A 27374-nucleotide genomic window follows, 5' to 3' on the forward strand; every position below is an offset into this window, starting at 1 on the left:
TTCCCCCTCTCTCTTCTTTCCCCTCTCTTTATTGTCTCTTTCTCTTTTCTCTCTCTCTTCTTTCTCCTCTTTTTATTGGCTCTCTCTATTCTTTCTCTCTTCTCTCTCTCTTCTATTTATTGTCTTTCCCTTTTCTCTCTCTTCTTTTCCCTCTATTGTCTCTCTCTCTTTTCCCTCTCTCTTCTTTCGCCTCTCTTTATTGTCTCTCTCTTTTTACTCTCTCTCTCTTCTTTTTCTTCTACTTAATGTCTCTCCCTTTTCTCTCTCTTCTTTCCCCTTTCTTTACTGTCTCACTCTCTTTCCCTCTCTCTTCTTTCTCCTCTCTTTATTCTCTCTCTCTTTTCCCCCTCTCTTCTTTCGCCTCTCTTTATTGTCTCTCTCTTTTTTCTCTCTCTCTACTTTTTCTTCTATTTATTGTCTCTCCCTTTTCTCTCTCTCTTCTTCCCCCTCTCTTTATTGTCTCTCTCTCTCTCTCTCTCCCCTCTCTCTTCTTTCACCTCTCTTCATTGTCTCTCTCTCTTTTCTCTCTCTCTCTTCTTTCTCCTCTCTTTATTGTCTCTCTCTGTTCTCTCTCTCTCTTCTTGTTCTTCTATTTATTGTCTCTCCCTTTTCTCTCTCTTCTTCCCCCTCTCTTTATTCTCTCTCTCTCTTCTTTCTCCTCTCTTTATTGTCTCTCTCTCTGTTCTCTCTCTCTCTTCTTGTTCTTCTATTTATTGTCTCTCCCTTTTCTCTCTCTTCTTCCCCCTCTCTTTATTCTCTCTCTCTCTTCCTTCCCTTCTCTTTATTGTTTCTCTCTTTTCTCTCTCTCTCTCTTCTTTCCCCACTCTTTATTGTCTCTATCTCTTTTCTCTCTCTTCTTTCCCCTCTCTTTATTGTCTCTCTCTTTTCCCTCTCTCTTCTTTCCCCACTCTTTATTGTCTCTTCCTCTTTTCTCTATCTTTCTCTTCTTTTTCTTCTATTTATTATCTCTCTCTTTTCTCTCTCTTCCTTCTCCTCTCTTTATTGTCTTTTTCTCTCTTTCTTTTTCCTCTCCTCCTTCTCTCCAATAAATTAGGATCCTCTTCTCCTCTCTCGCCCCCTGTTTGCCTTCTCTCCATTGTCCCATTCAGCTCTATACATCACACCGTGCCTTTGGTATAATTAGCTGCCTTTGAACATATTACAGCAGCCAGCCAGGTCTGTAGCGCAGTACAAAGCGGCCAGTCAGGGTAGTTAATGAGCTGTTGCCCTCTCGCTTAGCTCACCGGCTCTCATCCCTCTCTCCTCTTTAGCAGGTACCGTGTATGACATTTGATCTGGGATTTCACATGAAAGCCTCTCTGTAGTTGTTAGTTAAGATCTGTCATTGATCCCCATTGATTAAGCTGGGTTTACCCTTAACACACTGAGCTGTGCCAGGGGGGGTGTGAGTTTGGGGGGGGGGGGGGTTGCTGGTGAATAGACAGGGTATGAGGGATTTGTAGCTTGGCCGGGGGTTATAAAACAATGAGGTTATGAGTAGAAGAAAAAAAAACACTTCCCTCCTTTCAACTCTTCCAAACAGTTGCCGACGGATATATAAATCGATAATTAATGACAATGAATAATTTACAGTATCGATTTTACTTGCCACATATCCTTTCAGATTGCATGTATATGTCTATATGTAGATAGGTTGTATGTGCACTTGCAGAGTGCAGGAGGTGGGGGGCGCACCAGAGACAATATACTGCTGGACTGGGGGTGTGGGGGGGGGGGGGGGTTGCCTCTGGACTTCTGGTTTTTGTTGGTTTTCAGTGTTTGTTCATAGTGTGTACTCTGTTTAAATAAATGCAAAGAAGAGAGGGATAGAAGAAGAGGAGGAGGGAGGGTGAGGTGCTGGGATTGGAGGGGTGTGGAGGGTATTCCCATAGCTGCTTGTTATAACATTTCTCCAGGAGATTTAAGCAAGTTGAAAGCTCTTGTAACTAAAATCAAAACTAACAAGGAAATGATTGCTGTCTCTCATCTGGGTAGAGCGTCCTGGGGCCCGAGAGGGGCTCTCAAGAATCAGCTTTGATTTCTAAAAAATGCATTACCTCCTAAATCAAACGAAACATTACTTTAGAAGAGAAAGAGACCGGGAAGGAGGGGGGGTCATCTACAACACACACACACGGTAGAAGTGCTGTGGCAAAGGAGGAGGGGGGGGGAGAGGAAAAGTCATAACGAAGCTTGCTGGGGCAACATTAAAGATAGACGATTGATGTTGCTGGAGATGGTGACCCCAGGTTCGATGGGAGTCTTGCCAGTTGTCGGAGTCGCCATTGGACCACCAACTCAACAAAATTTTAATTTTAGCCAGTGCTGTGGCAAAGGAGGAGGGGGAAGAGAGGAAAAGTCATAACGAAGCTTGCTGGGGCAACATTAAAGATAGACGATTCATGTTGCTGGAGATGGTGACCCCATTTTCGATGGGAGTCTTGCCAGTTGGTAGAGTCGCCATTGGACCACCAACTCAACAAAATTTTAATTTTAGCCAGTCGCCGGTTCTTAAGTCTCTAAAAGATTACAATGGTGAGATTTACCAATGGTAGTTGTGATAGCAAATTAATTTTCTAGAAGGAATCAGTTTGGATTTGTATGTTTGGCATGGGGGTGTTGGCACATAAACTCTCCAGCGTAGGAAGTTTTGGCACCTTTGAATAGGTTTTTAACAATGGTAAATAGTTGCCAATATGGTTATGTTTCAGCGCAACAATAATCTTGCATGAAAACCTAAAAATAAGTAACGTGCCCTAAATTGGATGCTTAAACCTCAACTTACTCTTATCTCCAGCACTTAAACTCCAAACTTACCTTAAATTCTAAACCTCAAGCTAACTTCTATCTCCAAGTTTTCAACCCAGTCCTTGACCTTACTTCTAATTCTTAACCCTCAGCCTAAATCTTCAACTCAACCTTTAACCAAATCTTGAAATTCTTAACCCTCAGCCAAAATCTTCAACTCAACCTTTAACCAAATCTTGAAATTCTTAACCCTCAGCCTAAATCTTCAACTCAACCTTTAACCAAATCTGGAAATCTAAATGTACCCCTTATGTTAAACCAAACCCCATCTCCTTCTTCCGAGCCATAATTTTACATTGGCCAATATCCTAATGCCTGTTTTCTTTTCTCACTAAAAACCTATTACTCCAAAACAAACTTAACCTGTAATATATAATAATATATAACCTGTAATATAACCTAACCTGTAATATATAATAATATATAACCTGTAATATAGGGGTTCATTTACCAAAACTGGAGAGTGTAAAATCTGGTGCAGTTTTGAATGGTGGCCAATCAGCTTCTAACTTCAGCTTGTTCAATTAAGCTTTGACACTAAAACCTGGAAGTTGATTGGTTTCCATGCAGAGCTGTACCAGATTTTACACTCGCTAGTTTTAGTAAATCAACCCCATATAGACAACAACATTATAACACCATTACACAATAAACCAGAACCTAGATGTCTGCGTCATATGCAGCTAATCTACCTCCCAACTCATTTTGGGGTATCTATTGGGCAAGCAAGATACCATCACTTCATACTGACCATGACAGGTTGATGGAGATGGGATTTCATGGTGGAGATAGCTCAACTTTGAGGTTCCAGATATATAGGGAAAACAGAAAGGCCAATTGGCTGCTCCAGGTGAGAGGTGTAATCCTGAGGACAGGTGGGACTGGGTGCTAGCCCCGGCTCGCATTCCGCGTATAAAACTTGGGATTATTCCCCTAGGTTTTGAGGAAGCACGATGTCAGCGTGAAATGCGTCAACCTTTCCATGGTCTGTGTCCCTGTCCTGGTGGCAGTTTTATACATGTTTCAATAAATCTATTGGACCGACGAAGGTGTGCAGCCAATTTCTTTCCCAAGTTCCAGAAATATATGAGGTCAGTTTATGATTCAGCATGACGGGAATCATGCAAAAAGTTAGCCTTTAAAGCACTTACTGTTTCATCTCCAAGGTTCTTTTCTGAAGATAGATTCCCTTTGCATGGTCAAAGCCTTGCGGAGACACCAGACACATGACTAACCACTGAAACCACTATTGCCATGCCACTGGGAAGAGGCAAAAAAAGGCACCAGGACCTTGTGCAGAACTGGGGCAAAGCACTCCACTGTCTCCTAAATAACCATCGGAGGATCCCATGTAGTAGCAGATATGAATTTGTGTTGCTGGCGTACCTGTGAAAGTGCTAGTTCTAGGGCTTTTTTATTGATTGTGATTTGACTGCTTGGTGATACTGTGTAATAGTTATGGAAATGAATACGGCCACACACACCTACACAGGTTGAACTGGATGGACTATTGTCTTTATTCAACCTCAACTACTATGTAATATGTGATTCATTGACTTGGAACAAGCCCATAAATATTAAGTTGTCAGGATTCATGCTTGTTGCAGGTTAGGGACCAATGCCTCGTACACACGCACCGATTGTTGGCCGACCTATTGGCCGTCTTTTGTCCAGTGTTGTGTTGGTTGAAATGTGCTCTAGACTGCACACGAATTTTGTCGGCCAACAACAACCAACTGCAGAAGTGATGTCATGTTCTGGTTTACTTTCAGTGTGTTTTTTCTTCTCTGAGCATGCCCAGTCTTGCTCATCAGATTTTTGTCTGCCGAAATCTGTACTGACTGACGGAAAATCGTCCGTTGTGTTGACGGCCAACAAAAATTTTATAGCCTGCACACCAGATTTTATTCGGCCGAAAAGTCGGAGTCGGTTGTCGAAAGCATCATACTAACAAGCCGAAAATTGGCCGATCGGACGTTGGCCGAAAATTCCCGGCCAATAATCGATGCATGTGTACGAGGCATCAGGCTCACCATACATGTTCAATTTTCTTGTACAATTTTCTGTTCGATTTACCAAAAACCATATAGTATGAGGTCAAAACAAAACACTTTCAATTGTATCCAATTAGGCAGGCCCTTCTACTATATAGTTGAAGGTAAATCTAAAGAAAATTGTACAGAAAATTGTAAGAAAATTTTTTAATGCATGACCAGCCTTAGGGGTTGATTTACTAAAATGTTGGATCTACCAGTATGAATTTTTTATGTCTTGGGCATTCAATGCAATTCAATAAATGGACAGACATTTTCCAGTAAATAAAAAAAATGAGCAAATATATAGAAACTTGTAACATTTTTTAACCCAGCGTACTTGGAGTTGCCCTCTTGTGCATCAGAGGGCAACTCCAAGATGGTAACACACAAAGTGCCCATGCATTTCCATTCATTGCAGCAGGTTTTTACTGTGGATTGCCACAACACATAGACCTTAAGTGTCCTTATGTCACACCAGGTATATGGTCCATATGGATTTTGTATGTTCTATTAATGTTCCTGCTGGTTTTTCTCTAAAATCACTAGTTTCCTCCTTAAACAATCCAATCAGTTAACTGAAAATTGACCAACTTGGCCATGTTTTGAGGGATTGTGGTAGGGACATTACAAAGGGGTTGGTTTTCTAAAACTGGAGAGTGCAAAATCTGGTGCAACTGTAGCCAATCAGCTTCTAACTTCAGCTTATTAAATTACGTTTTGACAGTAAAACCTGGAAGCTGATTGGCTACCATGCACAGCTGCACTCTCCAGTTTTGGTAAATCAATCCCACAGTAAGTAGTAAAGAAAGTATAAGGATTACCTATTACGTAAAGATGAAATTTGAAAAAAAGGGGGCATTTGCAATTTTTATTTGCTAAAAAACAATTAAAAATCAAATGTTTAAAGGAAATTTAAACCCTAACTGGATGGCATTTAATTTCCTAAAGTGTTGTGTATCAAAAAAATTGCAATTTTTTACCTAAAAAAAATTGTTTTCACCTTTTTTTTTAATCACAAAGATGCTGATCTCCTCCAGGGTTCAGTATCAGCTGTACATCATTGTTTTGCCCAGGCTTGCTGATGGTAGACCAGGCACAACGCATGGTGGCATGGCCCCCTCATATGCAGCACCGGAGGCACATGTGACAGGGTGACAATTTAGGAGCAAAATTTGAGACAGCTGTCGTCCTATAAGAAGAAATACTTGAACAAGGATCGATTCTTTCAACATAAGGCTGCAGATGACTTTTGAAGGACAATAACATGTTAAAGCTTATATGATTTTGTTAGTGATTGGGTTTAGATCTACTTTCATATCATGTTATTGATATGAAAAAAATATTGGAACAATACTGCATTTTTTTCTGTATATAATATGATGTACAGCTGGTTAATACAGAGGCCCAGCAGTTGCACATAGGCCCTCTGACCTGAAGAAGGCTGCTGTAGATGCACCCTCTGCGGCCCTATAATCCTGCCCTAAGGGAGAGGGATAACATTCTGCAAGTTAAAGAAATGAACAGAAAACAGCTCAGCCAGATCAAACTTTGGACCGCGTCCCTTTGCTCTTTAATACTTCATCTTAAATCCCCATTAATGTTTCAGTAAGGAGCAAAATTCGGTTTCAGCACTTTGGCATCTTCTCCCTTATTTACACTGGAAGTGAAACAGCTACTTTAACGTATATATATACAAAAGCTGTTTCCATAACCTCTGCCAGTAGAGTGCCTCATCCAGCTGGGTGTATTACAGATTCAAGATTATTAAAAGAGGCTTAACTGGCATGGTGAATTATTTGCTTTGTGTGTTTAATTAATTTTTAATATTTCATTTTTTGCCTAAACAAATATATATTGTTTCGAAAGAGTAGCTGTCATTCATGTACAGTGAAGGAAGCCAATGTAAAGTAGATAGAAAGCAAGAAAAAATTCCCCCGGGGTATTAAATCAAGCTAGTAATTTTTGTATAAAAATATATATTTTATATTATTATTTATATTATTTATATTATTATATATTTTACTAATTAAAAATTAGTTCCATGTAGGATAAAAGTATAAACTCTGGTTACAACAACAAAATATCAACCAGCAGCAAGAAAAAACTATACATAGTAGCATAAGAGACTACCAAATCATAGAATACCCCAACGTGTTTCGACCCATTTAAAGTCCTGGTCTTCTTCAGGGACTTTTTCTATTGCTAAAGGATGAGGAAGCAATTTGTTTGGGACCAGAGATGTCGATCAGAGATGTTCCCTAAAAGATTCCCCAGATTCCCACGGTGTCCGCGGGGAAAGAAAGGCTTGCGAGGGATCACAATTAAGGCAGATGGAAGATGGCGAGGAGCATAGTCAGGGAGCACATTGCCCACAAGTTGTCACGCTGTCACATTGACATCCCATGGAAACTACAAGTGGCCTTTCCAGCACACATTTGTTACGCATGGTCCACTGCTGTCCCTGCCAGGAAACTTGCTCTGATATCTTGGACATCCAATGAAGACTAAAGCCCCGTACACACGTACCAAATGTCGGCCGAACGATCGGCCGTCTTTTGTCCGGTGCTGTCCTGTCGGCTGAAAACTGCAAAAGACTGCACATGAATTTTGTCGGCCAACAACAGCCGACTGCAGAAATTATGTCATGTGATGGTTAAAGCGGAGTTCCATTCACTCACCTGTCCAACGGTCCAGCGATGCGGCCGCCCAAAGCCTCTCCCTCGGCGCCGGCATCACTGCTGTGGGCACCCGGCTGTGATAGTTTGCGGCTTCACAGCCGGGTACCCACTGCGCATGCAGGGAGGGAGGGGGAGAGGAGAACAGGGAGGGAGGGGGAGAGGAGAACTTCCGCTCAGGGCGCCGCGGCGCTCCGAGCGGAGGTGGGAGCGGGTACCTGTCAAAACTAGGTACCCGCTCCCCCCCCAAAAAAATGACATGCCAAATGTGGCATGTCAGGGGGTCAGGACTCCCTAAAGCGGAAGTTCCACTTTTGGGTGGAACTCCGCTTTAACTTTCCGTGTGTTTTTTCTTTTCTGAGCATGCCCAGTCTTGCTAATCGGCTGTTTGTTGGCCGAATTCTGTACTGACTGGTGAACAATCGGCTGTTCTGGTGTTGGCCAACAAAAATTTTAATGCCTGCACAACAGATTCTGTTCGGCCGAAAAGTCGCTGTCGGTTGTCGGAAGCATAATACTAACAAGCCGACAATCGGCCGATCGTTCGGCGGCCGAATATTTACGGCCGACATTCGGTACGTGTGTACGGGGCTTTAGAGTGGCCACACCAATACACATTACATAGGCATGGTCCACCATTGTCACCATCGGGAAACCCACTCTGAGAAATGCCTTGCAGGTGTCAGTGGAGGGCATGTAGGCAGGACAGGAAGTAGCTGTAAATAGGCTGCAGGAGATCAGTAGCACTGACATACCATAAAGGATGAAAAGAAGGTGAAAACATATATTTTATTTACAGTACATAAAAGATAAATTCTCTATTGTATCCAATGTTTTACAAACTTAAAATCTTTTAGATAGGGTTTACCGTTACTTTAAGGGTTTCAGAAATAGCTGGGTGGGTACTAGAGTCATGAAATAACTGGGGAATTTAGTACTACGGAGACTGAATTTTATAAGGCAATGGAATATAGTCGTTTCTTGTGGACCAGCCTTTCTCAACCTATTTACCATAAAAAGAACCTTTATTTTCAGGGAAAGCCTGCTCAAATAAATTATTGGGTTCCGTGAAAAGAATGGCCATTACATTAGTGGTCTGTAGAAGAAATCCCCCTCCTTACAATAGTGCCACTCTTACAGACAGTGAAAAAGATTTAGTGTCATGCAGTTGGCTCTGTCAAGTAGCTTTGAACTGAGAACTATGCTGGTACCATCAAATGAGAGGTCAACCAAAGACTCTCTAGAAGAACTCTAGCTGAGAATGGGTTTTGTAGGGCCTTCTATAACTCCCTTTGCAAGTTTGTACATTCTGTTCAGATATTCAATTTATTGGGTATTTAAAAAATAAAATTATGAAAAAATGTATGTGTACTAGAAATGCAACAGACCTCAGTTAAAGTAGCTGCAAAAGCCCCCCCCCCCCCCAATACTTACCTGAACCTCATCTCGATCCAGCGATGTGCATGAGAGCAGCAGCTCTCCCGGGTCTGCTCCTTCTCATTGGCTGAGATGGCAGCGGCAGCCATTGACTCCTGCTGCTGTCAATCACACCCATTGAGCCAATGAGGAGAGAGCAGGCCAAGCCACGCTCTGTGTGCAAATGGACACACAGAGCAGTGGCTCAGGATGGACCCTGCTTGAGTGCCCCATAGCAAGCTGCTTGCTATGGGGGCACTTGGCAGGAGGGAGGAGCCAGGAGTACTGGCAGAGGACCCGAGAAAAGGAGGATCGGGGTTGATCTGTGCAAGACCACTGCACAGAGCAGGCATGCATAACATGTTTAATAGGGAAAAAACAAAGCTTTAGTATCACTTTAATGACTCTAAGTTATTTCAGTTCTTCAGCAACGGACATCTCTATTGAACTACCCTCATCAGAGGTACCCAAACTAGAACCTTTTATCTAGGAGCCGTCCAAGTGCCAAAAGTCTTCCTTCTTCAACCTTATGATTGGTACCAAGGACAAAGACTTTTATCTAGGAGCTGTCCAGGTGCTGAAAGTCTTCCCTCTATACTCATTCAACCTCACCGTTGGTACCAAGACTGCACGTTTTTATCTAGGAGTTGTCTAGTTGCTGAAAGACTCCCTTTGATATCCATTTAACCTTCTAATTTGTACCAAAACCAGAGACTCTTATCTAGGTGTTGCCTGGGTGCTGAAAATCTTCCTTCTAAACTCATTCAACCTCATCATTGGTACCAAAACTGGACATTTTTATCTAGCAATTGTCCAGCTGCTGCAAGTCTTCCTTCTGTACTTTTTTAACTTTCTCATTGGTACCATCACCAGAGACTTTTATCTAGGAGTTGTCCAGCTACTGAAAGTCTTACCTCTATGCTCATTCAATCTTTTAATTGGTACCAAAACTGAACATTTTTATCTAGGTGTTGTCCAGGTGCCGATAGGCTTTCTTCTATACTCATTCAACCTCATCATTGGTATCAAATCTAGAGACCTTTATATAGGAGTTGTCCTGGTGCTAAACGTCTTCATCATTCCTCTATACTCATTCCAAAGAAAGGTATAACACAAGTAGTAATATAAGTTTCCTTAGAATGGGTATAAAAGGAATATTTCCAGCCCTTGCACAGCTGCGTGAAAAAAGTCTCTGATTTTTGGTACCAATGATGAGGTTGAGTGCCCAGTCAATGAAAGAAATATTTTCAGCACTTGGACAGCTCCTAGAGAAAAAGGCTCTGGTTTTTGGTACCAATGCTGACGTTGAATGGGCATAAAAGGAATATTTCAAGAATCTGGACAGTTCCTAGATAAAAATCTCTTGTTTAGGTACCAATGATGATATTGAATGAGCATAAAAGGAAGATTTTCAGAATCTGGACAGTTCCTAGATAAAATTCTCTAGTTTAGGTACCAATGATGATGTTGAATAAGCGTAAAAGGAAGCTTTTCAGAATCTGGACAGTTCCTAGATAAAGGTCTCTAGTTTAGGTACCAATGATGATGTTGAATAAGCGTAAAAGGAAGATTTTCAGAATCAGGACAGTTCCTAGTCCTAGATAAAAGTCTCTAGTTTAGGTACCAATGATGACGTTGAATGAGCGTAAAAGGAAGATTTTCAGAATCAGGACAGTTCCTAGTCCTAGATAAAAGTCTCTAGTTTAGGTACCAATGATGATGTTGAATGAGCGTAAAAGGAAGATTTTTCGAATCTGGACAGTTCCTAGATAAAAGTCTCTAGCTTAGGTACCAATGATGATGTTGAATGAGCGTAAAAGGAAGATTTTTCGAATCTGGACAGTTCCTAGATAAAAGTCTCTAGCTTAGGTACCAATGATGATGTTGAATGAGCGTAAAAGGAAGATTTTTCGAATCTGGACAGTTCCTAGATAAAAGTCTCTAGCTTAGGTACCAATGATGATGTTGAATGAGCGTAAAAGTAAGATTTTCAGAACCTGGATAGTTCCTAGATAAGAGTCTCTAGTTTAGGTACCAATGATGACGTTGAATGAGCATGAAAGGAAGATTTTTCGAATCTGGACAGTTCCTAGATAAAAGTCTCTAGTTTAGGTACCAATGATGATATTGAATGAGCATAAAAGGAAGATTTTCAGAACCTGGACAGTTCCTAGATAAAAGTCTAGGTATCAATGATGATGTTGAATGAGCGTAAAAGGAAGATCTTTAGAATCTGGACAGTTCCTAGATAAAAGCCTCTAGTTTAGGTACCAATGATGATGGTGAATGAGCGTAAAAGTAAGATTTTCAGAATCTGGACAGTTCCTAGATAAATGTCTCTAGTTTAGGTACCAATGATGATGTTTAATGAGCGTAAAAGGAAGATTTTCAGAATCTCGACAGTTCCTAGATAAAATTCTCTAGTTTAGGTACCAATGATGATGTTGAATGAGCGTAAAAGGAAGATTTTCAGAACCTGGACAGTTCCTAGATAAAATTCTCTAGTTTAGGTACCAATGATGATGTTGAATGAGCGTAAAAGGACGATTTTCAGAATCTGGACAGTTCCTAGATAAAAGTCTCTAGTATAGGTACCAATGATGATGTTGAATGAGCGTAAAAGTAAGATTTTCAGAATCTGGACAGTTCCTAGATAAATGTCTCTAGCATAGGTATCAATGATGATGTTGAATGAGCGTAAAAGGAAGATTTTCAGAATCTGGACAGTTCCTAGATAAAAGTCTCTTGTTTAGGTACCAATGATGATGTTGAATGAGCGTAAAAGGAAGATTTTCAGAATCTGGACAGTTCCTAGATAAATGTCTCTAGTTTAGGTACCAATGATGATGTTTAATGAGCGTAAAAGGAAGATTTTCAGAATCTCGACAGTTCCTAGATAAAATTCTCTAGTTTAGGTACCAATGATGATGTTGAATGAGCGTAAAAGGAAGATTTTCAGAACCTGGACAGTTCCTAGATAAAATTCTCTAGTTTAGGTACCAATGATGATGTTGAATGAGCGTAAAAGTAAGATTTTCAGAATCTGGACAGTTCCTAGATAAATGTCTCTAGCATAGGTATCAATGATGATGTTGAATGAGCGTAAAAGGAAGATTTTCAGAATCTGGACAGTTCCTAGATAAAAGTCTCTTGTTTAGGTACCCATGATGATGTTGAATGAGCGTAAAAGGAAGATTTTCAGAATCTGGACAGTCCGTAGATAAAAGTCTCTAGCTTAGGTACCAATGATGATGTTAAATAAGCATAAAAGGAAGATTTTCAGAACCTGGACAGTTCCTCCTTAATAAAAGTCTCTAGCTTAGGTACCAATGATGATGTTGAATGAGCGTAAAAGTAAGATTTTCAGAACCTGGACAGTTCCTAGATAAAAGTCTCTAGCTTAGGTGCCAATGATGATGTTGAATGAGCGTAAAAGGAAGATTTTCAAAATCAGGACAGTTCCTAGATAAAATTCTCTGGTTTAGGTACCAATGATGATGTTGAATGAGCGTAAAAGGAAGATTTTTCGAATCTGGACAGTTCCTAGATAAAAGTCTCTAGCTTAGGTACCAATGATGATGTTGAATGAGCGTAAAAGGAAGATTTTTCGAATCTGGACAGTTCCTAGATAAAAGTCTCTAGCTTAGGTACCAATGATGATGTTGAATGAGCGTAAAAGGAAGATTTTTCGAATCTGGACAGTTCCTAGATAAAAGTCTCTAGCTTAGGTACCAATGATGATGTTGAATGAGCGTAAAAGTAAGATTTTCAGAACCTGGATAGTTCCTAGATAAGAGTCTCTAGTTTAGGTACCAATGATGACGTTGAATGAGCATGAAAGGAAGATTTTTCGAATCTGGACAGTTCCTAGATAAAAGTCTCTAGTTTAGGTACCAATGATGATATTGAATGAGCATAAAAGGAAGATTTTCAGAACCTGGACAGTTCCTAGATAAAAGTCTAGGTATCAATGATGATGTTGAATGAGCGTAAAAGGAAGATCTTTAGAATCTGGACAGTTCCTAGATAAAAGCCTCTAGTTTAGGTACCAATGATGATGGTGAATGAGCGTAAAAGTAAGATTTTCAGAATCTGGACAGTTCCTAGATAAATGTCTCTAGTTTAGGTACCAATGATGATGTTTAATGAGCGTAAAAGGAAGATTTTCAGAATCTCGACATTTCCTAGATAAAATTCTCTAGTTTAGGTACCAATGATGATGTTGAATGAGCGTAAAAGGAAGATTTTCAGAACCTGGACAGTTCCTAGATAAAATTCTCTAGTTTAGGTACCAATGATGATGTTGAATGAGCGTAAAAGGACGATTTTCAGAATCTGGACAGTTCCTAGATAAAAGTCTCTAGTATAGGTACCAATGATGATGTTGAATGAGCGTAAAAGTAAGATTTTCAGAATCTGGACAGTTCCTAGATAAATGTCTCTAGCATAGGTATCAATGATGATGTTGAATGAGCGTAAAAGGAAGATTTTCAGAATCTGGACAGTTCCTAGATAAAAGTCTCTTGTTTAGGTACCAATGATGATGTTGAATGAGCGTAAAAGGAAGATTTTCAGAATCTGGACAGTTCCTAGATAAATGTCTCTAGTTTAGGTACCAATGATGATGTTTAATGAGCGTAAAAGGAAGATTTTCAGAATCTCGACAGTTCCTAGATAAAATTCTCTAGTTTAGGTACCAATGATGATGTTGAATGAGCGTAAAAGGAAGATTTTCAGAACCTGGACAGTTCCTAGATAAAATTCTCTAGTTTAGGTACCAATGATGATGTTGAATGAGCGTAAAAGTAAGATTTTCAGAATCTGGACAGTTCCTAGATAAATGTCTCTAGCATAGGTATCAATGATGATGTTGAATGAGCGTAAAAGGAAGATTTTCAGAATCTGGACAGTTCCTAGATAAAAGTCTCTTGTTTAGGTACCCATGATGATGTTGAATGAGCGTAAAAGGAAGATTTTCAGAATCTGGACAGTCCGTAGATAAAAGTCTCTAGCTTAGGTACCAATGATGATGTTAAATAAGCATAAAAGGAAGATTTTCAGAACCTGGACAGTTCCTCCTTAATAAAAGTCTCTAGCTTAGGTACCAATGATGATGTTGAATGAGCGTAAAAGTAAGATTTTCAGAACCTGGACAGTTCCTAGATAAAAGTCTCTAGCTTAGGTGCCAATGATGATGTTGAATGAGCGTAAAAGGAAGATTTTCAAAATCAGGACAGTTCCTAGATAAAATTCTCTGGTTTAGGTACCAATGATGATGTTGAATGAGCGTAAAAGGAAGACTTTTCGAATCTGGACAGTTCCTAGATAAAAGTTTCTAGTTTAGGTACCAATGATGATGTTGAATGAGCGTAAAAGTAAGATTTTCAGAATCTGGACAGTTCTTGGATAAAAGTCTCTAGTTTAGGTACCAATGATGATGTTGAATGAGCGTATAAGGAAGATTTTCAGAATATGGACAGTTCCTAGATAAAAGTCTCTGGTTTTGGTTCTAATGATGAGGCTAAATGAGTCTAGAGAGAAGACTTTCAGCACCTGGACAGCTCCTAGATTAAAGTCTCTGGTTTTGGTCCCAAAGATAAGGTGGTCGAATGGAGCTGACGTGCTGAAATGAATGCCAGTCATTAACTGAGGTTTGTTGCATTTTTAACACAGGTGTATTTTTTTGGGGAGTGCAAATATGGTTCCGATGTTCTGAAACTACTATGTTGTCATGACAACTTGAGAAAAAAAATACTTAAAAAAAACCCCCAGCATGTTACCGCAACTCATGTCTATGGCAATTTACAGTAAAATTACACCTGGGGGAAGTTTAGCTTTAGTTCCTTCTCACAAATTGAAGTGCATTTCTGCTTTCTCTCTGGGTGTTCACTATCTCATGTATTGTTTCTTTTTCTTCATCTTCCCCTCTGTCTTTTGCCTCTCTTTTCTGCGGGCACTGCCTCTCTGTCTCTCTAGTGGGTTATCTATTTTCTTCCTGCCTTTTCTTATTTATCTGCTGTGTCTGTCCCAGCAGCTTGCCTGCTTTCTGGTTTCTCCGCTGAAAATTGGAGCTGGGAGGGGGATACAAAAGAGGGAAACAAACAGGCCCTTAATGAAGACAAACTGACTAGGCCGGCATGTTGGGACTGTGCGGTGTGCAGGAGACTGGCTAAATTAAAGTGCAACTCCAGTCAGACATTGAAATGCACAAAAGGGCTTTGAGGACTATCTGCAAAGGCTCCTGTTTTCGGATGTAGAGCACCAGTTTGCCCTGCTGATAAAATTCTCTTTATTGCTGATTACAGGGTGGTCACAGAACACCATATGCTTGAGCCTGGTGAATATGCAAGTTAGATATTCCTTATAGTCCAAACCAAGGATGGTCATGTGACCAGAGGTTGTGGCCCTAGTGCAGTGATGGAGAACCTTGGCACTCCAGATGTTTTGGAACTACATTTCCCATGATGCTCATGCACTCTGCAGTGTAGTTGAGCATCATGGGAAATGTGGTTCCAAAACATCTGGGGTGCCAAGGTTCTCCATCACTGCCCTAGTGCAACCAGTGGACATGCATTTGGTTGCATTTGTGTTATATACTTTTAGGATGAGTTGAAATACGTTTGGGTTTCAGTGTTTTCTAGCAATACTTGACTTTTCACTGCTTTCACTTGCCTTCTAGAGTTTAAAGGAGATTGAGCATATAACCAACTGTTGGCGCTCTATAATATTGATATAACATATTGTCTTTAAAATAAATCTTTCAACGTTATCACTCTATTAGTGGTGTGTTTTGCTAAACCAAGGAGGTATAATATGAATTGCACACCAGGGATCTATTGGTGTTATCCATAGCTTTGCTCTCCCTTGTCAATCCTTAGGACTGAATGATAAAAAGTCAAACATACAAGTGGTTGCACATGTGTGAGAGACAACATCAAGACATCTGCTGGATGCAAAAAGCTCTAATTAGAGCGTTCTACCAAGAATACATAGAAACAAAAGTAAATACTTGGAAGGGTTGCAGCCAATTAAAGCAAAACTGAACAAGCATTGTTACCTTTTAATTATCAAAAGGGGAACAGGATAAATCTGCAGGTAAACTAGAAATCCCCTTTTCAACTTTAAGTGTGGCACAGTGTTCTGGAATGTGCAAGAGAAGCATCTGCAGATACTCAGAAGAAGAAGAAGAAGGAAGTTTAAAAGTATTAGAGGAAAAGCAGCCCGAAAAATGACAGTAGTAAATAAATAAATAAATATAAAGCATAGAGAGCCGAGAAGAAAGGTGGAAGTAGCAAGAGAATTAACACTGGTAGATGAGATTTCAAAGAAAGGTAGTGTTGCTTCCTATAGATTCCTCTAGGAAGGAGAACGAGGGCCTTACACAAATCCCCTCACCCTCCCCGCTATACCCCCAACCTGCGTGTCACACAAGAGGCGTGAAAACAACACAAACTATGCCTAGGGCCCCACTTTTCTGCTGCACCCCATCTGCTGTTCTGGTTGATCATTATCTGGCTTTGGCTTGACTTAGACAGCCGGGGGGCTGCTGGGGAGGTGGGGGGAGAGTAGCACAGAAGACTCGGTGAAAAAGATCAAGCACAGGAGGAGGGGGGGTGAGAGAAGAAGGAAGGGGGTCTGCTTCTTGCTAGTGGCTCTGAAAGAGTAAGATAGTTTGTTTCCCGCTCATATTATCAAGTTGTTATTTGCACAAGAAGTAACAGGATGTGTTTTATGAGTTGTGGGGGAGACTCATATCTCTATCTATCTATCTATCTATCTATCTATCTATCTATCTATCTATCTATCTATCTATCTATCTATCTATCTATCTATCTATCTATCTATCTATCTATCTATCTATCTATCTATCTATCTATCTATCTATCTATCTATCTATCTATCTATCTATCTATCTATCTATCTATCTATCTATCTATCTATCTATCTATCTATCTATCTATCTATCTATCTATCTATCTATCTATCTATCTATCTATCTATCTATCTATCTATCTATCTATCTATCTATCTATCTATCTATCTATCTATCTATCTATCTATCTATCTATCTATCTATCTATCTATCTATCTATCTATCTATCTATCTATCTATCTATCTATCTATCTATCTATCTATCTATCTATCTATCTATCTATCTATCTATCTATCTATCTATCTATCTATCTATCTATCTATCTATCTATCTATCTATCTATCTATCTATCTATCTATCTATCTATCTATCTATCTATCTATCTATCTATCTATCTATCTACTATTTTCTTTTCTTTTCTGTCCATTCTCTCTATTCTAATCTATCTATTTATTTAATATTTTAAATCTTTTTATTTCTTTAATTTCTTCTCTTTTGCCATCTAACATACATTTATTTTAATATTTTATTTCTTTCTTTCTTCTTCTTTTCTTTTTCATTTATTTATTTGTTTTATTTTTTTTTATTTTTTTTTTTATTTTAATTCTTCCCCCAAAATTCCCTTTCTTTCTTTCCATACATTCCTTCTTTTGTCATCTAATATACATTTATTTTATTTTCTTTCTTTCTTTCTTTCTTTCTTTCTTTCTTTCTTTCTTTCTTTCTTTCTTTCTTTCTCTATGTTTTATTATTTTCTTTTCTCTTCCTCTCTTTCCTTCTTCTCTATTTCCATATCTTCACCTCTAATTCCTCTTTTCTTATTTCTCACTCTCTCTCCTTTTTTTATATCTTCTACACACTCTTTCACTCCTCTTTTCTCTCTCTTCTCTCTTTCTTTCTCTCTTACTCTCTCTCTCTCTCTTCTCTTCTCTTTCTCTCTCCTTTCTTTTCTCTCTCTTCTCTCTTCTCTTCTATTGTCTTTCCTGTCTTTTATCTCCTTCTTTCTCTTCTCTATCTTATTTTCTATCTCCTCTCTTACTGTATCTCTCTCTCTCTTCTCTTTCCCCCTCCTTCCCCCATCTTTCTTTCTTTCTTTCTTTCTTTCTTTCTTTCTTTCTTTCTTTCTTTCTTTCTTTCTTTCTTTCTTTCTTTCTTTCTCTTCCTCTCTCTCTTTCCTTATTCTCTATTTCCATACCTTCACCTCTATTTCCTCTTTTCTTATTTCTCTCCCTCTCTCCTTTTTTTTTCTTCTACACACTCTTTCACTCCTCTTTTCTCTCTCTTCTCTCTTGATTTCTCTCTTCTCTCTTACTCTCTCTCTCTTCTCTGTCTCTCTCTCTTCTCTTTCTCTCTCCATTCTTTCCTCTCTCTTCTCTCTCCTCTCCTACTCTTTCCTGTCTTTTATCGCTTTCTTTCTCTTCTCTATCTTTCTTTCTATCTCCTCTCTTACTGTCTCTCTCTCTCTTCTCTGTCCTCCCCCTTCTTTTCTTTTCTTTCTTTCTTTCTTTCTTTCTTTCTTTCTTTCTTTCTTTCTTTCTTTCTTTCTTTCTTTCTTTCTTTCTTTCTTTCTTTCTTTCTTTCTTTCTTTCTTTCTCTATGTTTTATTATTTTCTTTTCTCTTCCTCTCTTTCCTTCTTCTCTATTTCCATATCTTCACCTCTAATTCCTCTTTTCTTATTTCTCACTCTCTCTCCTTTTTTTATATCTTCTACACACTCTTTCACTCCTCTTTTCTCTCTCTTCTCTCTTTCTTTCTCTCTTACTCTCTCTCTCTCTCTTCTCTTCTCTTTCTCTCTCCTTTCTTTTCTCTCTCTTCTCTCTTCTCTTCTATTGTCTTTCCTGTCTTTTATCTCCTTCTTTCTCTTCTCTATCTTATTTTCTATCTCCTCTCTTACTGTATCTCTCTCTCTCTTCTCTTTCCCCCTCCTTCCCCCATCTTTCTTTCTTTCTTTCTTTCTTTCTTTCTTTCTTTCTTTCTTTCTTTCTTTCTTTCTTTCTTTCTTTCTTTCTTTCTTTCTTTCTTTCTTTCTTTCTCTTCCTCTCTCTCTTTCCTTATTCTCTATTTCCATACCTTCACCTCTATTTCCTCTTTTCTTATTTCTCTCCCTCTCTCCTTTTTTTTTCTTCTACACACTCTTTCACTCCTCTTTTCTCTCTCTTCTCTCTTGATTTCTCTCTTCTCTCTTACTCTCTCTCTCTTCTCTGTCTCTCTCTCTTCTCTTTCTCTCTCCATTCTTTCCTCTCTCTTCTCTCTCCTCTCCTACTCTTTCCTGTCTTTTATCGCTTTCTTTCTCTTCTCTATCTTTCTTTCTATCTCCTCTCTTACTGTCTCTCTCTCTCTTCTCTGTCCTCCCCCTTCTTTTCTTTTCTTTCTTTCTTTCTTTCTTTCTTTCTTTCTTTCTTTCTTTCTTTCTTTCTTTCTTTCTTTCTTTCTTTCTTTCTTTCTTTCTTTCTTTCTTTCTTTCTTTCTTTCTTTCTTTCTAGATCTTGCTTCCAACGTTTAATTTTAAACCTAATATGCATGTGTCTGTCTTTTATATTTTTACCTGCTATTGATTTATTATCACACTTGTGAAATTTGCCATGGCTTCATAATGCAGGGAAAACAACGGGGAAGTTAGATTTTATTTTTTGATTCAAAAACAATATAGCTGCATGCGCTGTTTATATAATGTGTGTACAGAATGATGTGCATATGTGCCTGTGTGTGGTATGTGTGGGGTACAAGGAAAGCTTTGTAGGTCTGTCATTCTTAATATCCTTTTTCTGCTTGTTTTCCACTTTTTTTCCCTTATCTTTTTTCCCCTGCTGATTCCTCTTTTATCTTTTCACTGTATTTCATCATTTGCATTATGTGTACCCCCAACTCTCTGAATCTTCTACCTGTTTTTCACTGTTCTTCATCATTTGCATTGTGTACCCCCAACTCTCTGAATCTTCTACCTGTTCCACCTTGTTCTGCTCACCTGTATGCTACTCTCCCTTGTTGTCTTTGCCTCTTGTTCTTCACCTGGATAAATTCCTTCTTTCCTCTCTGTACATGTTTATTTTCTTCATCATTGAATACCTGTGATACCTGGTCTTCCTCATCTCCCATCCTCCTCACTATTTCACCTAATGTTCCTCACCTATATCCTTTCCAATTTTCTTGGACCTTCTGTTGGTGCCACCTCCCCTTGCTCTCTGAACCTTCTGCCTGCGTCACCTTTTCTACATCACCTGTGTACATCTGTTTTTTTTTTTTTTTGTGGATCTCCTGCTTGTGTCACATCCTCACCTCTCTATCTCATTCCTGTGTCACCTCCTCATCTCCTTATCTAATTTCTGTGTCACATCCTCATCTCTTTATCTCATTACCGTGTCACATCCTCATCTCTCTATCTCATTCCTGTGCCACCTCCTCCTGCACACCTGTTTGTTCACTTTTTTTTTATGCTCATCTATTCCTCACTTAATCTTCCTCGATTTAAAATCCTCCCCCCTCCTCATTCTTGTTCCCTGTCATCGTATCATCCCCATTTACTGGATTTGTTCCTGATGTACCCTTTCCACTCTACTTCATTCTTCTACATTGTATCCACTTTACACTTTCCCACCCACTTCATCTCACCTTCCTCCTTCAAACTACTTCTTCTTTGCCTGACAATCGTTCTTCATCCACCTGGCTGCCTTGTATATTCCTCGCTCAACTGCTCGATCTTCACCTCTCCTGGCCCTCTTTCCTCCTTCCCCCTCTACAGAAGCAAGTATGGACTGTAGCTGCGTGTCTGACATCCTCCTGACTCCATCTATGCCAGCTCTCTGGACTCCAGGTAACTTTAGCCTCTCGGTGTTTCTTCGTTGCATGTGTTGTGGCGTAGAGTGTCTAGTGTGTGTATAAATGTGTGTAATACCTCTCCATAAAGATCACATTATCATGGTCATGAGACGAAGACTTAGATTGGATTTAAGCCTAAGGCTGCTGAGATTTGTAGTCCTATCACAAAGGATATTCTGTCGATTTATTTTCCGTTTGCTGCAGATTAAAAAAAAAAAACACCAAGAGTGCATAGCCAAAAAAAAATGGAGTTTTGTAAAGTTTAGGGAAGATTATTAACCTTTTTTTATAGTTTTACGCTGTGAATGGGGAGGAGATCAAATGTAAAAAAAAAAAAAAGGGAGTGATTTTTAGTATAGGTTAGAAAATAAAATGGCTAATAGCAGATATATTTGGACATAAGGTTTAGATGGAAGCTCAGTAAGAGGGGAAAAAAAATCAGTAGTAAACTTCAAAGGAGGAGCGACTAAAGAGAGGAGGATCCATAGAAGACGAAATAGGAGCGATGGTCAGCAGGAGTGAGGAAGGAGATGGGATAAGTGGAAAAGATGATGAAGATGGGGAGTAGGAGGGAGGAAGGAGATGAGGTAAAGAGGAAATAGGAAGGAGATGGGACAGTAGGAGAGAGAAAGGAGATCTGGTAAGTGGAAAGAAGAGGGAGATGGGACAGTAAGACAAAAGAAGGAGATCTGGTAAGAGGAAAGAAGAGGGAGAAGGGACAGTAAGAGACAATAAGGAAATCTGGTAAGAGGAAAGAAGAGGGAGATGGGACAGTAAGAGTAAAGAAGGAGAACTGGTAAGAGGAAAGAAGAGGGAGATGGGACAGTAAGAGAAAAGAAGGAGAACTGGTAAGTGGAAAGAAGAGGGAGATGGGACAGTAAGAGAAAAGAAGGAGAACTGGTAAGAGGAAAGAAGAGGGAGATGGGACAGTAAGAGTAAAGAAGGAGATCTGGTAAGAGGAAAGAAGAGGGAGATGGGACAGTAAGAGTAAAGAAGGAGAACTGGTAAGAGGAAAGAAGAGGGAGATGGGACAGTAAGAGAAAAGAAGGAGAACTGGTAAGAGGAAAGAAGAGGGAGATGGGACAGTAAGACAAAAGAAGGAGATCTGGTAAGAGGAAAGAAGAGGGAGATGGGACAGTAAGAGGAAAGGAGATCTGGTAAGAGTAAAGAAAAGGGAGATGGGACAGTAAGAGAAAAGAAGGAGAGCTGGTAAGAGGAAAGAAGAGGGAGATGGGACATGAAGAGAAAAGGAGGTCTGGTAAGAGTAAAGAAGAGGGAGATGGGACAGTAAGACAAAAGAAGGAGATCTGGTGAGAGGAAAGAAGAGGGAGATGGGACAGTAAGAGTAAAGAAGGAGATCTGGTGAGAGGAAAGAAGAGGGAGATGGGACAGTAAGAGTAAAGAAGGAGACCTGGTAAGAGGAAAGAGGAGGGAGATGGGAAAGTAGGAGAGAAGAAGGATATCTGGTAAGAGGAAAGAAGGACAGTAGGAAATGGGAATTAGAAGGGAAGAAGAGAAAAAGAGGATGAGATTTGGAGGAGGGAGATAGGACGATAGAAGAGAGGAAGGGGATGTGGCAAAAGGGACAGAGGAGATAGATGGGACAGTAGGAGACAGGAAAGCGATGGGTAAAGAGAAGGGAGATCAGACAGTAGGAGAGAGGAAGGAGGTGGAGTAAAGGTGAAAGAGAATATAGATGGGCCAGTAAAAGAGAGGCAGGAGATGGGGTAAAGAGGAAAGAGATAGGAGACTGGGCAGTAGGAGTAAGAAAGAGGATGCGGTTAGGGGAAACGAGGCACAGATGGGACCATAGGAGAGAGAAAGAAGATGGGGCAAGCAAGAGAGAGTGGAAGAAGATTAAGAGATTAAGTCAGTAGACAAAAAATAAACAAATAGGCGATAGCACAGTAGGGGAGAGGAAGGAGGTGGGCCAGTAGAAGAGAGGAAGAAGGAGGTTATGATTATGGGAGGTCAACAGAAAAAGATAGGGAGAAAAAAAATTAGACAATATAGCAGTAACAGAGAGGAAGAAGATGGGACTGGGGGACATGAGGAAGGAGATGGGTATATCAGAGAGAGGAAGGAGATTAGGTCAGCGAGAAGCAAAAGAGGAGATGGAGCAGAAGAAGATAGGAGGGAGATAAGGTTAGAAGGATAACAACTAGAAAGGATCAGGAACAGAAGAGATTCAGAAGGAAGAAAAGTTTATGAGCTGGGGAAAAAAAAAGGAGATTGGGCTCCTCAGAAAGAGTACAGTAGCAGAGATGAAGGTAAAGAGGGTCAGCAGAAGACATAAATAGTTAGAGTCAGTAGTGGACAGGAGAAAAGAAAAAGAGAAATGAGAAAGAGGAGTTGGGTGAAAGGGTCAGCAGGAGAGAGGTTGAAGGGGTGGGGGCAGAAAAAGAGTGGAGGGAGGAGAAAGCTCAAAGTTGAGATAGGAAGAAGTAGGTAGTCGATGTCGGAGGAAGGAGTTGAAAGGGTCAACATTAGAAAGGAAAGAGAGGTGAGGGTCATCAGCATAGAAAACCTCTGAAACCGGTGACGAGAGGAGCTATTTGAGACAGCCACTACAATATAGAAGAGGAACTTGGAGAAAGGGTCACTCTTACAAAGAACAGATCAATGAAAGTGCTTTATAACAGAGTGTTTCCTTACAAGAAAACTGGGAAAGAGAAAGGAAAAAATCAGCAGTAGACTGAGAAGTTGACCTGAGCTTAAGGTGTACAGATAGGGAAGGTAAAGAGGAAAGAACATAAGGGAGGAGATGCATGAGCACATAAAACAAGGCTGATCCATAACATCACCTAGGGGAGCTCAGGTGACCTATAATTGCTCAAGTTCTGTGGGACTGTAACCTACCTCACAAAGTAACTCTGGGACCTTAGCAATGGGTGAATATGCTTAGATTCAGTTTGCCAAAGGGTTTGGGAAATCTTGTTCAAAATACAGTGAACCAGACTTTAAAGATGAATTACAAGAAATTATCTGGGAGGTAAATCTTGTTAAATTCTGGATATTTTTGGGGCTAATAGGCAAACTTGTAAAGAAAAAAAAAAAAAAAAAAGCATGGAAAGCTGGGTACTGCCACAAAGGACGTGTACTGATGTAAAAAAAAATATATATATATATATATATATATATATATATATATATATATATTAACACCGTACAGTGGGGAAAGAATCTTTTCATGCAGCTTCAAGGGCAACATGGAAAATATAAATCCTTTAAATATCATGCTTGAGGGATGCCCTAAAGCTATATGTGGTGTTACTGAACAGTATGGTTTTTACAGACAGTCTCAGTGACACACTGGCAGGTCATATTTGGCCAAGAAATTGCTATTTTTTTTACAATTAGATTGGCCTACATACAGCAATAGCACCCCAATTTGATTCATTGTGGTATAATCAAAAGTTTTTTTTTCTCCAGGTAGTATTAGCAGGGAAACATACTGTAGCATTTCATCACAATAATAGACCTGGTAATAGGTAATAGACCTGCTTTGCTTAGAAATTTGCCAGCAGTTCACTGAGGCCAACCTGTTCTTACTGATGGAAAACTGTCCTGCCGCTGGGCAATTTCTGTCTAATGTTCACTTCAAATTAAAAGACCACAGAAGATAAAGCTGTGTAAAATTGTCCAGCAGCAGGACATTTTTAAAAAAGGCGAATTGGCTGAAATGTACAAGAGAAAAAAAAGTACTGGCAGGTGTTATACTGCAAGAATTAAGAGACTGTAGATGACATAGCTGTGTATATTTGGACAGCAACAGGACAATTTTAAATAGCAATGCTAGGCCCAATTTACTAGAAACAAAAAGCACTGGCTGGGGCTTTACTACAAGAATTAATATACTGCAGAGGACACAACAGTGTAAAATTGGTCAGCAGCAGGACAGATCTGGGATAATAGGCCCAAAAAGTCTATGCCTAACTTTTATTTATTTTAAAAGGATAGGGAGTGCGTTGAATGTAAGTGATATACAGTAAACCCCCCTCCATTGCGGGGGTTACGTTCCGGACCCAGCCGCGAAAAGTGAAATTCCGCAAAATAGAAAGACCCTATTAAAATGCATTGTAGGCATGATTTTTTACTGTCACTGTACGTGTAGAAGCATTTTAAGGTCTTTAAACACACTTTTAAAACAATAGAAACTCATTTAAACACATAAAAGATACTTAGAGACAGAGCAAGAGCTATGAAAAACACAAAAATCTTTCATTTTTAATGATTTATATAGTAAAATAACATTACAAAAAAAAACGCGAATTACCGGGACCGCAAAAACTGAACCGCGATGTAGCGGGGGATTACTGTAATGTGAAGGTCGTTTAGGTGCACGCTGCTCTTGCACTTTTGTTTTCTTTTTAAATAATGCAGCAGTATGCTGCAAACAAAAGGGAGCCTAAAGACTAGATGAACAGCAACAAGTAAATTCTGCACCCCAAACTTAAAAAAACAAAAAAAAAACAAAAAAAAAAACCTGCTCTATCAACATAAAGTAAAAATAAAACAATTTAATAAAAAATAAAAAGTCCCAAAGTACTAACAATGAAATAAAAAGTCCACTTTTTTTTTTTTAAAGGAAAACTTAAAGAAATTGAATCGCAACCATGACCCATGACTTTGTTTACTGCACTATCCCACTCCAATATCCCCAGCACCATCCCTCCCCTATATCCTCCAGAACAATTCCTTCCCCCATGGCCTTACAGCATCATTCTACCCCCATAATTGCCAAGTACCAACTTACCCCATACCACCAACAGCATCCTTCCTCCCCATACCCTCAGCACCTTCCCATACCCCTTAAAAAGAATCCATCCCCACATTCCCAGCAATATCATAACCCTATATGCAGTAACATTCCACTACCTAATAGTCATCAGCCTAATATCACCAGCAGCACAATTCCACTACTATATCCTCAGCACTATTACTTCACCATATCCCCCAACACTATCCAAACCTCCATATCCCCTCTTCACCAATCCCCCCATATCCTCCAACTACTAATTAACTACCATACACTCCAGCAATATTCTACAACTATACACCTCCTTACTGCCTAGTCCCATCCTATCTCTATACTCCTCAGCACTATTCTACCATCATATTCTCTGCAGCATCCAACCCCAGTACCCACCTGCAGCATCCTACCCCAATACCCCCAGCATCATACTATCCCCATATCTCCAAGCCGCTTTCCATTCCTTATCACCCACCCCCATCCTACTCTATTACACCCTCTCCCCCCAGCACCATCGGACACCCATATATTTTCAGCACCATATTACCCTTATATCCCATCCCAGCAATATCCTACCTTCTAACCCCCCCATCCCAGTCCTACCTCAACACTCGGCATTACCCAACCCAACCCAACTCCCCCCTTTTCTAGAGCCGTCCTATCTTCTCATTAAATAAAGTTCAGAAACTTTTGCAAGAGTCAGTTTTTTTTTGTAAAAGTGAATAATTTATAAATTCTCAGTCCATACTCCACATACCTCCTATAGTACATATTGTACGAGTCCAGTAATGGACAGCAAGAAAAAAAAAGTTTACATCATTTTTATTTATTTATTTTTTTTATTATTATTAGGGGACCAGCAAGTTATCAAATAACCTTTACGGTTGTACATTTATAAACCAAGCTAAAAAAAAAAAAAAAAAAAAATACATGTACAAATAACAATATTGATTATGGTAAAAAAAAAAAAAAGGTATCAGTATAACAAAATTGGTTACATTTAAAATCTATGCAGCAATAAAATCTGATCTATATTTTCTTGTGTCTGTTATAAAACGAATTTCTAAAAATCGCTGTCACTTTTCCAAGATGAAATATTTGTATTGCTCCTTAATCATCTGTTTTGTAGAATGAAAGTGTTTTGTTTTCTGTCATACTCAATAATGCTATACAATAGGAAATCAAAAAAAATTGTATCCCTCTCTGCCCAGAAGAGAGGGATGGAGGGATTCCGCTCTCTGGGTGAAGCGCTCATAGCGGCCAGGCACCGGGGAGTTGGGTTGCCCTGCTGGAATGTAATGTAGGGGGAGGACGGAGGAGACGGATGGAAATTGAATAAACAGGCAATCCAGAGGGGTCACCGGTATCACATGAGATGGATGTGCCGAGAGATGGGAAAATTAGAGAAAAAGGGAGATGGAAAACTGAATTATACTGAGGACAGAGGTGAAGGAATTGCTGTAGATGGGAGGACAGCAATAACACAATAAACAATAATAATAATAACTATTATTATTAATATTATTATGATTATTATTGATAATAACAATAATAATTATAATAATAAAGTTAACAACAATAGAGGTGTCTTTGGAATGTTTCTTCCTTCAGAGTACAAAGCTAAGGAAATCATTTTGAGAAGTTTGTTGGTATTTCCTAAACAATAATTACAATATTAAATATAGAGAGGTACAGTGTTACTTCTTACCTATTACTAATGCTATAGTCTATATATGTACTTAGTATATATCAAGTGCTGTATGTATAGAATATATTAAGGATTTTTATATAGTATATAACCAGTGTTTTCTTTTTAGCATATATTACGGGTTTATTTATAATAAATATACACTGTTGTGTATTTAGCATACATCCAGAATTTATGTATCCAGTCTTGTGTATATGTATATAGCATATGTCACAGGTTTATATATAGTGTTTTTTGTATGCAGTTGTGTATATAGTATATCAGGGATTTATATAGAGTATATCCAG

General features: G+C 39.3%; 1 protein-coding gene across 1 annotated transcript in view; it reads left to right on the plus strand.

The window, feature by feature from the left end:
* Positions 1-27374, plus strand: part of ERFL (ETS repressor factor like) — a 124432-nt gene that overhangs the window by 73751 nt on the left and 23307 nt on the right. The window contains exon 2 of the mRNA XM_082273115.1: positions 20550-20621. Within this exon, the coding sequence (XP_082129241.1) occupies positions 20558-20621 (64 nt within the window). The 5' untranslated portion in view covers positions 20550-20557. The remainder of the gene's footprint in view (positions 1-20549; positions 20622-27374) is intronic.

Source organism: Pelophylax lessonae (genome assembly GCF_965119305.1).
Source record: "Pelophylax lessonae genome assembly, chromosome: 12".
Taxonomy (NCBI): domain Eukaryota; kingdom Metazoa; phylum Chordata; class Amphibia; order Anura; family Ranidae; genus Pelophylax; species Pelophylax lessonae.